The sequence below is a fragment of the Aspergillus nidulans genome, chromosome I, assembly GCF_000011425.1.
Source record: "Aspergillus nidulans FGSC A4 chromosome I".
Lineage (NCBI taxonomy): Eukaryota > Fungi > Ascomycota > Eurotiomycetes > Eurotiales > Aspergillaceae > Aspergillus > Aspergillus nidulans.
In genome coordinates, this window is record NC_066257.1 from 2,310,293 (window position 1) to 2,323,811 (window position 13,519).

At 51.2% G+C, this 13,519-nt stretch overlaps 4 protein-coding genes across 4 annotated transcripts, besides 1 other annotated feature; 1 reads left to right on the plus strand and 3 right to left on the minus strand.

Annotated features, from left to right (window-relative positions):
- Positions 1-13,519: part of a sequence feature (contig 1.109 1..233950(1)) that runs on past both edges of the window.
- Positions 358-5,792, minus strand: ANIA_06523 (formin sepA; the record flags this gene model as incomplete). The annotated part of the gene is given in 3 exon segments (XM_659035.1): positions 358-1,113; positions 1,166-3,643; positions 3,657-5,792. 3 exon segments carry the CDS (start codon positions 5,790-5,792, stop codon positions 358-360), a joined length of 5,370 nt encoding a protein of 1,789 aa, XP_664127.1.
- ANIA_06524 (uncharacterized protein) lies at positions 6,368-6,879 on the plus strand (the record flags this gene model as incomplete). The annotated part of the gene is made up of 2 exons (XM_659036.1): positions 6,368-6,391; positions 6,457-6,879. The coding sequence occupies 2 exons, from the start codon at positions 6,368-6,370 to the stop codon at positions 6,877-6,879; spliced, it is 447 nt and encodes a 148-aa protein (XP_664128.1).
- fdh (formate dehydrogenase aciA) lies at positions 7,160-8,990 on the minus strand. Its single transcript, XM_050612977.1, has 6 exons — positions 8,953-8,990; positions 8,707-8,776; positions 8,527-8,553; positions 8,297-8,472; positions 7,693-8,237; positions 7,160-7,641 (listed from the first exon to the last, which is right to left on the minus strand). The coding sequence occupies exons 2-6, from the start codon at positions 8,707-8,709 to the stop codon at positions 7,295-7,297; spliced, it is 1,098 nt and encodes a 365-aa protein (XP_050467117.1). The 5' UTR covers positions 8,710-8,776; positions 8,953-8,990; the 3' UTR covers positions 7,160-7,294.
- ANIA_06526 (leucine--tRNA ligase NAM2) lies at positions 10,321-13,345 on the minus strand (the record flags this gene model as incomplete). The annotated part of the gene is made up of 2 exons (XM_659038.1): positions 10,321-12,759; positions 12,812-13,345. The coding sequence occupies 2 exons, from the start codon at positions 13,343-13,345 to the stop codon at positions 10,321-10,323; spliced, it is 2,973 nt and encodes a 990-aa protein (XP_664130.1).

Here is a 13,519-nt window from a genome sequence, read left to right on the forward strand (position 1 = left end):
GACGTCATAAATTAAGGAGTTGAATGCTCGCGGTGGATGCGGTGAAGATGTACTCTCGAAGAGAAAAGGTAAAACGCAATTATACGGGAAGATGCAAGATATGTTAATGAGAGAGGGCAGGGGGAAAAGATGATCATGACATCAAACCTGGTCCCGTCACGCTGGATAGCACAAACAACAAAAAGGAGAACGGTGAATGAAGGGTAAGGAGTTGGAGGTAGACAGGCCGAAGATTATAATAATATAATGATGGGTCTCCGAGACGACGTCATGTAGTCTATTCAAACATTATATTAGGGAAAGGAAATGGGTAATAGGTCGGTGTGTGCGTCGCTTTTTCCTTTGCTTGAGAAACAGCTAGCTGGTCGAGGGGCGATGTTCATCATCAGGTGTGTCAGAAGCATCAGATGATAAGACAATAGTCGGAGGGTTTAGGGTCGGGTCTTCTCCATTTGGAGGGCTAGAAAGTGACAAATTTTCCGGTTCTGCTGACTCGCCCTGGGTCGAAGTTGGTTCTGTCACAGGGGACAAAGGTGTGGTATCATTGCTGTCCTTGCTTCCACTTGTGGCTCCATTGCGTCTCCTTAACCGGCGCTTCCTTCGTTCCTCTTCTGCACTTTCTCTACGCCTCCGCGTGCGTTCTGGGTCAGGACTGTTTCTTAACATATCTTGTAGCATGCTAGCTGCTCGGTCGGCAACATCTTCACTTTGCGAGGCAATTGGTGAGCTGCCACCTTCAGGTTCCTGGATAGTGGGACTCAATAGGCTAGAGTCGGTAGCATTTGTGTCAGTGGCACCGCTGTTCTGTCCGCCACTGCCCGGGGCCTCGGCGCCTTCGAGATCTGGGATCTTCTGCCCTGAGGCAACTCGAACTTGGTGCCGCTCCTTTAATCTCGCACGGCGGCGACGGTCACGCTGATCCTTGGCTTGAGGGGCAGCAGCACGTAATTTCTCCAGCAGCGAATCCATGGCTCCGCTTGTGGCTGGGGAAACTGGGGCATCTCCTGCCGCGCCTGCGCCATTCGCAAGGCCGACATTGATGCGCTTGCGAGCCAAAGATGCTTCAGTGCGCCTTCTAGCTTCCTCCAAGGCGATGTTCTTCTCTTTTGATTTCTATCATCACGATTAGCATTAAAAAGCAAGAAAAACTGGCTTAGTAGCATACCTTCCACTCCTGTAAGAACGCAGCCAACTTCGCAAAGAAATCCCGCCGAGCACCATCATCGGTATTGTCTTCGCCGTAGAAAACCATAATATCGTCATAGGTCTTGACCATCTCTTCAAGGTAAAGCTGCATCTGCTCCGCTTTTCGCCTAGCATCTTTCATACTGCGTTGAGTAATCTGGCTGACACGGTCTTGTGGATGGAACTTTTTCGGGTCGCTGAGATTGCCCGCATCCAAGCTCGCCTGCACATTCTTGATGTTATCGATATACTTCTTTGCATCAGTCCGCAGCTGGTCGACATTGAGTTTCTGGAGGCCAATAACTCCGCTGATCTGTTCGGTAAAGTCTTCCCATTCAGGATACTGGTTCCGAACGATACGTTCAACAAGATCTGCAAACGTTGTCTCATTCTTGTCGTCCTTGACCATTCCAAGACGAGCCAAAGAGCTTAGCTTGAAACCCTGCGCTTGCTTATTGGCGTCGTTCATAAAGTTACCGATGTCTAGGATTAAACCAAGCACGTTCATCAGGGAAACAGAATCTCTCAGAGATTCGCTCACCCGCACAACCTCCCTGAGCTTAGCAGAAATATGCTCATAGTCTGGCTCAAAAGACCGAGTCAGCGCAAGCGCACGCATTCTTGCCTTCCAGTAGTGATTCAACTCAAAGGCAGTATAGAGGTAAATCTGATCTTCACGAGTAAGCTCACTAGGGTCTTGTTCTCGTTCGGTATTGGCAGCATCAGGGCCAGTCCAATCTTTGCTGTATGGCGCCATGAGTTTTGATACGTTTTCCGGTACTGTGCACATTTCATCTCGCTGCAAGAATTCCATGACAACCATGTTGTCCAGAATCTCGGCGTCGCAATGTATGATCCTTCGGACAACCTCTTCAGCCGGAAACTGAGAAAATTTGGACAAGGCAATCTGAAAGTTTTTGGATAAGTCGTTGGAGATGATTTGTTTCTTGTCCTTTCGTTGCTTTGCTGCCACACCACCTCCGAAGATTCTGGTCTCCTTGGCCATGAATAGCCGCTCCACTTCATCCAAGACTCCCCTCTTGGCCAGCTCAACGTACTTCTCCTCCTTCTCCTGGGGAGTTGTGCCGTGAGTTGCCCATACTGTAACTTGCGGGGTGTCGACCTTGTCCCAATGAAGGGCCTTGAGTTTTTTCTTAGGTCTGATAGAGGACATCACAGGTATAGCGTGAGACGGGGCACCTTGGGAAGCCAAGTAATTTGCTCTCCATCCACCGATAACCGTGCCTGGTGGAGGAGGTGGAGGCGGCACGCCAAATGCACCGCCAGGAGGAGGCGGCGGCGGCGGAGGTGGACCGCCAAAACCACCAGGTGGAGGGGGAGGCGGCGGGGGTCCACCAAAACCACCCGGGGGAGGAGGGGGAGGGGGGGGAGGGGGGCCGCCAAGTCCACCCGGAGGGGGTGGTGGTGGCGGCGGAGGAGGTGGTGGTGCTGCTCCTGCGCCTGGGGGTGGTGGAGGCGGCGGCGGTGGGGGAGGCGGAGCTGCTCCAGATAATCCTGGATGTGCGGGAGGAGGGGGAGGCGGCGGCGGAGGAGCCGCAGTGGCTTTGTCCACAGCGACGGTATCGTCCACTCCTTGTTCATCGCCTTTGGTGGCTGCACCTTCTGCTGGCTGTTCAGATTCAGTTGGTTTGCCCTCATCCTTCGCATCATCCGCATCGATCTTTGGAACCTTGGCAGCAATCTCACCAAGAAGGCCAGTTGCTTGTTCCGGGTCCATACGCGGCCGATGAAGATCCACAAGTCGGGCCTTAGCGTAGACGACTTCATCATCAGTTTGGCCTAGCTCCTCGGTGGCAGTATCCTCCATGCCCTGGATGTAGGTTTTCTTGCGGTAAACCGATCCTACTGGGTTCAGGCTGAGGTTCAGGCGGGCTTGCTCTTCGAAGGCTTCTCTGGGCCCAGCATCGCCGTCCATTTGCTCACGGAGCTCACGCAGTCGGTCCGATGGGTCATGCTGGCCCCAAACTTTACCTTCCAACTTGAATTGCGTCTTTGTCCTTTCAAGCTGCTTCTCTAGCCGTGTCAACAGCTTCTCTCTATCTAGGATCCCTCGCATATGAGCGGGATCCGTCTCGGCCTCTCCCATGTTCGACTTTTTCGCATTTGATGCCGCAATATCTTGAGCGTCGCGAAGCATAAGGTAGAGTTCTCGCGTCTCCAGCTCATTCCGCTGCAACTCTTGAGCACGAAGCCTCTGAACATCGGCAAGCTCGGCCTTGAGCATCTCATTCTGCCTGCTCTGTAGCTCAATTATACCGGTCTGCTCCTCAATCTGCTTCTGTAACTTTCTCACCAGGCCATCCGCGCCTAACTCAACCTGCGCCTTCATCTCATCTCGTTCAGCAAGTGCGGCTTCTGCGATTTGGCGCGCTTCCAGAGATTCGTCGTACGCTCGTCTCGCTTCTGCATCCGTATGTAGTCGATCTAACAAGCTCTGCTCTGCTCTGTACAGTGAATGTCAATCCCTGCCGCAGGTCAAGATCCGGTAGCCTCCTATCCATAGCCACATAGCTTAGCATAGCGTCCACGAGCTGGTACATTCTGAGACCATCCTCCCCAGAATTCTCCCGGATGAGAAGCAGATGCTGCAGAGCTGAAAGGAAGTAATCGTGGGCTCTCGTTCCATTGAGGCGACTCGCGATGGCGTCAGTGATCTGAAGAGGGTCGGTCATGTCCTTAACCTCCCCCTCAATACTATCCTTCGTACTGCTACTCTCGCGTTGCAGTAAATCTTCGTAATCAATGGCCTCATTCTCTCGAAAATGCTCAATCTGTTTATCAATAACTTCATACTGAAAGCCTTCCATCTTCGACAAAAGTCGTTTGATGCCACAAGATATGAACTGCGCTCGGATATGACATCGTAACTGCAGGTCATTCTCGGGTGCATCCACCAACATGTTAATGAGGATCATGGTAGAAACCGCATACTCCATAAGAAGGTTCTCCATGCCAATTCCACCACTGCGGTACTCCTCGCTCGCTCCGACCAAGCTGCCCATCTTGCCACGACCATCAATCGTTACCTCAACAATGCGCATCCAAGCATCGAAGCGTCCAGTTTCGCCCTGATGATTTTTGACATGATCCATAGCCTGCAGAACCCTCTCGTGGCCTTGCCCTTCGGCCCAATGGCAAAGAAATGTAAGGACTTCACTGACGAGCTTTCTGGTATTTAACCGGGGAGAGAGCAATGAGCTGATGAGGGCCACAATAATCTGTTGATGAGCGAGAGCGTCGTCGGCACCATATTTGTTATTCATCAACGCTTTCAAACATTTGACTATATCGTATTCACGGTCCAAATCCTTGTCACCAGATGGAGGTGCAGGGACCGGGCCCGTAACCTTCTTGCGGTTGATTTTTACGAGTACGTTGGTCAAGGCGATTTGACCTTGCGCCTCGACGAAGGCTTTCACCCAGCTGATCGGTTGCGTTCGTAGACTGACACTCAAACTAGCTAGCTGTTTGGAGGTGATTGTGTCGTCCATAACCTTCTTGACATACCACTCCGGACTGCCTTCCTCATCCGCTCTTTCGAGAATTCCGGACGGACCATCATATCCATGCGTCTCTCGAGCTTTTTGTTTCCGTTTCTGCTCCCCTTGCAATTCAGTCAATCGATCTTGATGGACCAATGTCCACTTCTTGGACGCTGGGTATGCCATCATTTGCCGCCTGGCTTGCTCCGGAAGATTTTGCCAACCTCTTTTCTGCATTAACTCTAGAAATAACTGGTCCACGACACGATCATCCCTCGGCCTAGTTAGGTACTGCTCTGTATTTTGCACTCTAGGCTGGGCTGGAGGTATTGCGCCTTGTGCGCTCGATCCACGGCCAGAGTTCATGGCGGCGTAGTAATTACTTCGATCGTTGGAGTGTGAAGGCAAGGTTGTACGAGAAGAACCGTCTGTTGAGATGTAACTGGAGCCTCGAGTATTTGATGAAAGTGAGGAATGAATACTAGCTTGGTCAATAGACATGCGAGAGTTTGTCGAAGAATCCACCGTCGACGACGAGTGATGACTGAGCCCTGCATTACCCGCAGAGCTTCCAGGTCTTCCCCATTGCTGGTATCTTGCTCCCTTATCCCCTGTGGCACTTGAGCTCATTGCTACTCCAGCAGCATGTGGTGGTGGTCGGGGCCCCGTTGGGTGCGAGAATTGTTGGTGATTCCGCATAGCAGATGGATCCCACGCTGGATATTGATGAAAGTCACCTACACCCTTCGCCAAGTGCCCTGGTGATGGCTCTTTTCGAGGGGATGTCTCAGCCTTGGAAAGGTAGTCAACAGGGATTGGCGATTGGGTATCTGTCGACAAGCTCTCAAATGGAATCGAAGTAATTGGGCCAGCTGATGTGGAAAGAAGGGACGGGTCTATATCAGCGCCGAAATCGACTGACTGAATTGAAGATCGCTTCGAGTATCGTGATGATCGAGAACCGGCAGCACTTGATGGCGGGGCGAGACTCTCCCAGCTCCCATGGGCATCCCACCGATCCTCTACCGGCCTCTCTTTATGTAGTTTTCTTCCAAAGAATGATTTGCCTGCGGATGTTTGTCGCGATTTATCGGATGTCGGCATATTGACGTGCGTCGCTGAGAGGTCCAGGTTCGGAGCGCAGCATGAGCGTTGTCACTAGTAGGTTTCCTGATCTCAGTCGAAAATACCCCGAAGGTCCAAAGCTCTGCGCGAAAGTTGTGACATCAAACTTCGAGCGGACGATAATAATAGGTCGTTTGTTTAGAGCCTTTTGACTCCTGACTGGATTGCACTAGCCTCGCCGCTCGGACAAAAGACACCTTCTTCCTCCTCTGCTGAACATCAGGAGCAGGATCAGAAGAGGTGATAACCCTGGACAAGCCTGACCCCCGTAGCTCTTTCTGCTGAAAACCGCAATTCGGGTCGAAAGTATCTTAGATTGTCTTAGGGGGGGGGGCGCGCGGGCGGCTCTTGCCTAGAAGCGGGTACAAACGATACGTACTTAGTCAGCATTTAATATCTTAGTCAGCATTGGATATGGAGACTGGGCCTGACCATGATCGGGCCATTTGTCGATAGTGAAGTCGTAGTAGCTATGAAGACGAACGGAGGTCGGTAGATGGGCTCTAAGTTATTGAAACTGTGCCGCCCGTAGGATTACGAATCCATAAGACAACATGGGCGCAGCGAGTCTGGCGAAGGTGCGCATGGATTACTCTCCTGAGATAAAACCGAGATTCCGTTCATTTACTAACGTTCTTGTCAGACGCTCTTCATTCCGGCCGTGATATCGCTAGCCCTATACGTCCTCATTTCCTTCATAATCGTTCCTTTCTTTCGCCGCTACCACCAACGATACTCGCAATACCTTCCTCTAGAAACCATCACAGCACATACATCTTCACTTTGGGAGCGCATAGCAGACGCCATCATGCGTCGTTTTCTTCCCTCGTCCTGGCGACAACAAGCACATATCTCTGATCCGAACGATAATATCAGCATTCTGGACGAGGAGGGGGAGATAATGGTCGGCATGAATATGGACTCTGCGCAACGTGAAGCTTTAGAAAGACAACGAAATACGGTTGCTGAAGATGAGGGAAGGTTAAGCCGGGAACTTGAAGAGGGATTTATGGATGATAGCGACGAGGAGGTCAATCAGGACAACTGGACGGGCAGGCATCGGTAAAGCTTTGGTCTTAACACGGCCCATTTTCTCTTCAATACTGTTAGTCAACTTCAATCGTATGTGCTTTTTCTCTCATATAATGGGCCAGGCTTGCTGTGCGCGTATATCATTGTTTCCGTCTATATTATGAACAATCTATTCGCTATATAATTACCTGAGGGGACTTGCCGCCATGTTTCCTTATATATCACCATCTCGAATGGACCGGATGTACAAAGTATATATGGGTGGATTGTTTGTGAAACAATACTACACAATAAACTTGTGAATAGAGGTTCTCTAATTTTGAAGTGACTTATTTCATTTCATTTCAGGTATCATAACTAATAAAGAAATGTGCCACCCTTAATAGGGTTGTAGACCAGGAAAATGCGCCAAATCAGTAATATCATCAACTCATATCAATTGACGCTCTTCATTTCTTCTCACGCTGACCGTAGGCCTTGGTAGCATAGTCACCACCGTGAACAATCAGGTCTTGAGGCTGGTAGTCAAAGCGGCCGGAGAAGTAGCTGTCCAGAATGGCCTTGGTGCCGTTGGCGTAACGGATTTGGGCGTCAATGGAGGTACCAGACATGTGGGGAACAGTAGCGTTACCACCGCCCCAAGGGTGCTCGGCGTAGCGGAGTGGGTGCTCCTTGGGAGCGGGCTGGGGGAACCAGACATCACCGCCGTAGCCGCGGAGGTGGCCGGACTTGAGAGCCTCAGCAACATCCTCCTTAACAACAATAGCGCCACGAGCAGTGTTGACGAGCCATGAACCTTTGTGATACATTAGCATCGGAATAATCAAATATAAAAGAGCAGATTTACCAGGCTTCATCTTAGAAATGAGCTCCTTGTTGAAGAGACCACGGGTCTTCTCGTGCAAAGGGCAATTAATGGTAACAACATCACACTGAGAGACCATCTCCTCGAGAGAGTCCACGCGGCGAGCGCCAATCTCCTTTTCAACCTCAGGGCGCAGGGGCTGATAGTCATAATAGAGGAGCTCCTTGCAGTCGAAGGGCTTGAGACGGCGGAGCACACGCTCACCGATACGGCCAACACCAACGGTTCCGACAACCTTGTTCTCAAGGTCGAACTCGTTCTTAGCAACAGCGGCGACATTCCAGTCACCGTTACGGATCTGGTCGTGGGCGGGGACGAAATTGCGGACGAGGAGGAGGATGGTCATGACAACGTGCTCAGCGACGGAGACAACGTTGGAACCAGTGACCTCAGCAACAGTAATACCACCGTTTGTCTTGTTGGCAGCGTCCAAGTCGACATGGTCGGAGCCAATACCGGCAGTGACAGCAAGCTTGAGGTTCTTAGCCTTGGCCAGACGCTCAGCTGTGAGGTATCCGGGGTGGAAGCTGTGGTGATGAAGGTTAACGGGCTGAGCACTGGCGAGGCAATAGAGGAAACAACTCACGGAGTGGTGATGATAACTTCGGCGTCAACAAGCTCCTTATCGAAAGTAGAGTTCTCGCCGTCCTTGTCGGAGGTGGTCACAAGAGTGTGACCCTGCTCCTCAATCCACTTTCTGATGCCGAGCTCGTTCTCAGTGGTTCCGAGGAGACCAGGCTGGTCTTTGGCGTGAGAGCCACCCTATCGCTTCGTTAGTTCGCCTTGAAGGGAGTTATAAGCCAGGGGAAAACTCACGTCATAAAGGACCATAAGAACCTTGCCCTGAAGGGGTGAAGAAACTGTCAGCGTGCGTCCAGAAGGAAGACCAATCGACGCGCCGAGACGCATGTCGAGTCTGGGTCTGATCGAAGCATTGGATGATAGGAGGGATGAGAGCGGCCGTCCCAATTGACGGGGAAAAGAACGGATAAGTACCATTTTGAATGTGTAAGAAGCAAATTGCTAGAAGAAAAGGGTTGTTGAGGGTGAATAGAAAGACGTATCTCTAGAAAGGGGTCAGCCAGCTGCTTTATATTTGATTTTGTACGGTCGTTGTCAAGGTAGCTCTCATCCATGAACCTAAACGGACAGCACGGAAGAGCCGGGGCGGTGACGGCATGATGTGATGAATACATCACCGAAAAAAAGCGCAAGAGATAGACTAGGGGATTGATATCTTACCAAATACGGTTACAGGATACTGTCAAGGGCTGGAAGAGAACGATAGTGAATGAGGAAGGAAATCAGAATAGACACAGGGAATATAAGCCATTATATAGAGGCTGGTTCGCCTCTGTAGAGCGGTTTCGCAACCTCCTTTCCCCTCCCTCCCTCCAAGGCCAGTCAACCCACCCGGAAAGAGATCCGTGAGCGGAGTTCCACTGAACGCATAAAGCAATACATCGATAGAAGGCTGTCAAGGCTTGATCCGTGCAACCACCTGGGAAAGGGTGGGGAGCATTGTCCACACGTTATTGGAGGGCCTCCGCACCTGCAAGCGGTTACGCATACCTGGTGAGGGGATCACCAGCCTCTTCGAGCCATTTGAATGGGGATCGACCAGGGAGCCTCGTCTTGAGGCCTTTTAGCTTCAGCCAAATATGGTAGGACGTTTTCACCCCTGTCAGCTCTTCCAATCGTCTCTGCTGCCTCAGGTTGACTTGCAAACTGGCCGACATACTTTGTCGCTGGCTGTCAGTATGATCTACAACACACGGTCTTCCCCGCATGAGGGGTAAACTCCCGCCCCTCCCCCTCACTTGACTGTCAGCAAAAAGCCCCAGCTCAGAGCGTGGAATTGACAAAAGGAGATAAGTAATAATAAATTTTGGTAAAAGTAGAAGCACTCGATAGAAATCTACAGTTTCATTGGGACAGCCTGTTTGTAGTATAGTTGGCTTCTACGCTCGCGATTAAATTCTGGCAAGGAAAAAAATAATATGGTTGAAATAGTAATCTAGGGGTTTTCTTTAGCACTGGTCTTGAGTCTGGAATCCAGAAAATGGACACAAGTAAGCTTCCAAGCAAGTTGCTACTATCATACCATAATACAGGTCGTTGGCTGCTGTGCAGCCCGCACAATAACAATGACGTTTCGGAGCCCGCTGAGAGGGGTCCCGGATATCAAGGAATGGGGAATAATTGCGTCAATCCCACTACGCTCAGATTCAAGAGACAGAGTCAAGTATCGACCATCGTCCCAACAACCGAGTCAACTCCGTCAAAGCCGTACTATCACCGACTTAATTTCTCCAATGTTTGCCTCACCATCTGCTAGGAGGTTGTATGCATGAGGGGATGACTCCATTCGGCTCCACCAACCGCATTCTCCAACACCCAGTTCAAATCCAGCCCCAAATCAGCCCAAAGGTCGAGCCATTTACCCCAATCATACGTTCCAGGGTGAAACTCGGAGGTTTATACATGCCGCAACTATGCGATACCATTACCGGAGAAAATGAGAAAATATGCGGGCTTGATTCGCAAGGTACTTCTATCTATCATGACAAATCTAATATACACAGGTCGATGAAGCGACCAACATACCGTTCAAAAGACAATGTTCACCAGTTTTCCGCCCTTGACTACAATCACCCTTCTCCGCTTCTCCCAGTCGTTCCTTTCCCGTAACCAGAGACGTCCTTCCTCGGTTTCCAAAATTCGACTGATGATATAGTCCTGCTCTGCTGTGGCACCTTCCGGAGTTGTCGGTGAGAGCATATTTGGAATAGTGACGGTGAATCGCAGCTTGCCATTAATCTGGACCGCCACAACCTGTCCTCCACGCGCAGCTAGAATATCGGCTTGTTCTGTGGTTAGGGGAGCGGCTGGCCACGGGCAATCGAAGACTGTCAAAGCTTTGGGTCCAGATTCCGGCTGCTCTGTGACAATGGAAGAATGGAGGATTTCCCAGCACTCCGACGCCAATGCCGGAGCCACAGGGCCCAAGAGCCGGAGAAGGGAAGAAATAGTGAGATGGAGGATATATGGTGAAGTGGGGGTAGATGATATGAGAGAGTTGGTGAGTTTCGTCAAGTCAGAGATGACCGTGTTGAGAGCATAGGGATTTTTCTCGAGACAGCTCGTGACGGAACAAACGGTCCGGTGAGTGGTGAGAATAGCGTCGGCATCTTTATCACTCAGGCTTTGCAACGGTTCCAGGCTCGCAGCGTTGACGGATGCTTTTACTAAATCGGCACGGTCCACCTTGTACGTGGATGAAGCCAGAGTTTGCTCTGCGTCCACAACAAGCTTCCACAGTCGGCTAAACCAGCGTTCGATACCAACGATCTTCGTATCGTCCCACTCGAGGATCTCGCTCACAGGCGCCGAGAAGAGCACATGGGCACGCGTTGCATCGGCACCATACTTTGATACGCACGTCGTTGGGTCAACACCATTGTGTTTGCTTTTCGACATCTTCTCAAACGATACAGACGGCGTTTCGCCTGTTTTTTTGATAACAGGTTTCTCTGGATTAGAAAAGTCGAGTTCGGAGGGAAGCAGAAACCGGCCCGTAGATGGCTCCGTGTACGTTTTGCCATGAACCATGCCCTGGGTAAGGAGAACCTTGAAAGGCTCTGGTGGCGCGGCTAGATCTCCCGTGCGAGCAATTTCTGGGAAAAGGTCCGACTGGACGAGGAATTTGTAGATGAAGCGAGAGTAGAGCAGATGCAAGATTGCGTGTTCGACACCCCCAACGTAGACATCGACCGGCCGAGCCACAGAGGGAGAGAAAGGCCGCTCTTGGTTTGCAGAATCCAAGAAGCGAAGGTAGTACCAAGAAGAATCAACGAAGGTGTCCATGGTGTCTGTGTCGCGCGTTGCTTTGCTTCCGCAACTCGGACACTTGGTGGTAATCCATTCCTGATCAGACTCCAAGGGGCTTCCCTTTTTTTCCCTAAGCCAGTCTCCCTTAAGCTCGGGCAGTTTTACCGGAAGGTCGCTCGAAGGAACAGGCTGTGGACCGCAATTATCGCAGTGGATTATGGGAATCGGAGTGCCCCAGTAACGCTGGCGGCTGATCAACCAATCCCTCAGCCTCCATTGCTCGACAAAGTCGGCATGGTCAGTCGCTCTAAGGTCATTCGTAATCATCTTCCCGGCCTCGCGAGAATGGAGACCGTGGTATTTCCCGCATTTTGTCGTTAGGAAGCCTTCGTGGGTGAAAGGCCGTGCCTCGTTGATTGGGATGTCACTATTAGCATCGGTACTGGTTGCGATGTCCTTCTCCGCGCTCAGAACGACAGGAATTGATTTGGGATCCGCGTTCTCTTTGAAGAACAAAAAGTCTCTAGAGTCATGTCCGGGCACTCCCATTACCGCGCCCTCGCCATAATCGCTGAGGACGTACGGCGCCACATACACCGGTAGCGGACGATTGATATGGTTGGTATCCTTGTCAATCACGCGCAGAGGATTCGTAACACTGAGATGCGGCAGCTTATACCCGACTTTTGAATCTGTCGGAAGCATCGCTGCCTCATTCAAAAAGTCTTGCAAAGCCGCATCCGTCTTGGCTGCCTCCAAAACGAGAGGATGATCCAACGCGAGCGCGAGGTACTCTGCCCCATAAAGTGTGTCCGGCCGGGTGGTAAACACATTTATATGCAGCCCCTCGCTGCCCTCGCTGCCCTCAATGGCAAGGGGGAATTTGATCTTCGCGCCATACGACTTCCCCAGCCAGTTCCGCTGTTGGGTCAGCACTCGCTCGGGCCAACTACCGGCAAGAGAGTCGAGATCCCCCAACAACTGGTCCTTGAACTCAGTGATACGGAAAAACCACTGTCTCAGCTTCTTCTTCTCGACTTTGGCTCCGGATCGCCATGAGCAACCGTTGGCGTCGACCTGTTCGTTCGCCAGCACCGTCTTATCGACCGGGTCGTAGTTGACCATCGCATCCGCCTGATACGCAAGGCCTTTCTCATATAGCATCAAGAATATCCGTTGGGTATGTTCGTAGAATTCTGGCGAGCAAGTCGCAAATTCCTATCAACTTATGAGCGATCGTATTTACGGAGACTTCCAGGCTAAGCCATACCCGCTCCCAATTGAACGAAGTCGAAATGCTCCGCAATTGTTCCTTCATCTTAGCAATATTCTCCGTCGTCCAGCCCGCAGGGGAAACCCCATGCTGGATCGCTGCGTTCTCTGCCGGCAACCCGAATGCATCCCAGCCCATTGGGTGCAGAACATCGTGCCCGCGCATTCGATAAAACCGCGCCAGCACATCCGATATCGTATACACTCGTAGGTGTCCCATATGCAATGTCCCAGACGGATAGGGAAACATTGAAAGTATATAAGACTTGGGTTTCTCACCAGCCGCTCCCGCAGTAGTATCCGCAACGACGCCAACGGGCGCCCGAATTGAACCATGCTTCTGCCATATTGCCTGCCATTTCTTATCTAGAGCCGGCAGATCAAGATTCCTAGATTTAGATGTTGCGGTTGTGCTCACGGTTGCGTAGGAGCAGCCCGAGCGCGATCGTGGAGGTAATGTGTATGTCTTGCATGTCCGAGTGAAGAGCGCAGCCCGGACAGGGCTCGATTGGAAACGGAAAAGATGTTGCATGGTTGTAGAGTGCTCATGCTGTCCAATACTAGAAATATAAAGCCATTGCTCATAGGACGGGGTTTGAGGATCCGATAGACAAAAAACAACAGCCAGTTGTTTCGCCAGTCCGCAATTGATGTTTAGAGTTGAGGTCACCGGGCTTATAGGAGCCTAGGCCATATTTGGTTTAGC

Coding starts and splice junctions, on each gene's coding strand:
- fdh (XM_050612977.1), bottom strand. Junction 8,238..8,296: donor GAAGTTATCATCACCACTCC/GTGAGTTGTTTC, acceptor TCATCACCACAG/CTTCCACCCCGGATACCTCA. Junction 7,642..7,692: donor CATTTCTAAGATGAAGCCTG/GTAAATCTGCTC, acceptor TGTATCACAAAG/GTTCATGGCTCGTCAACACT.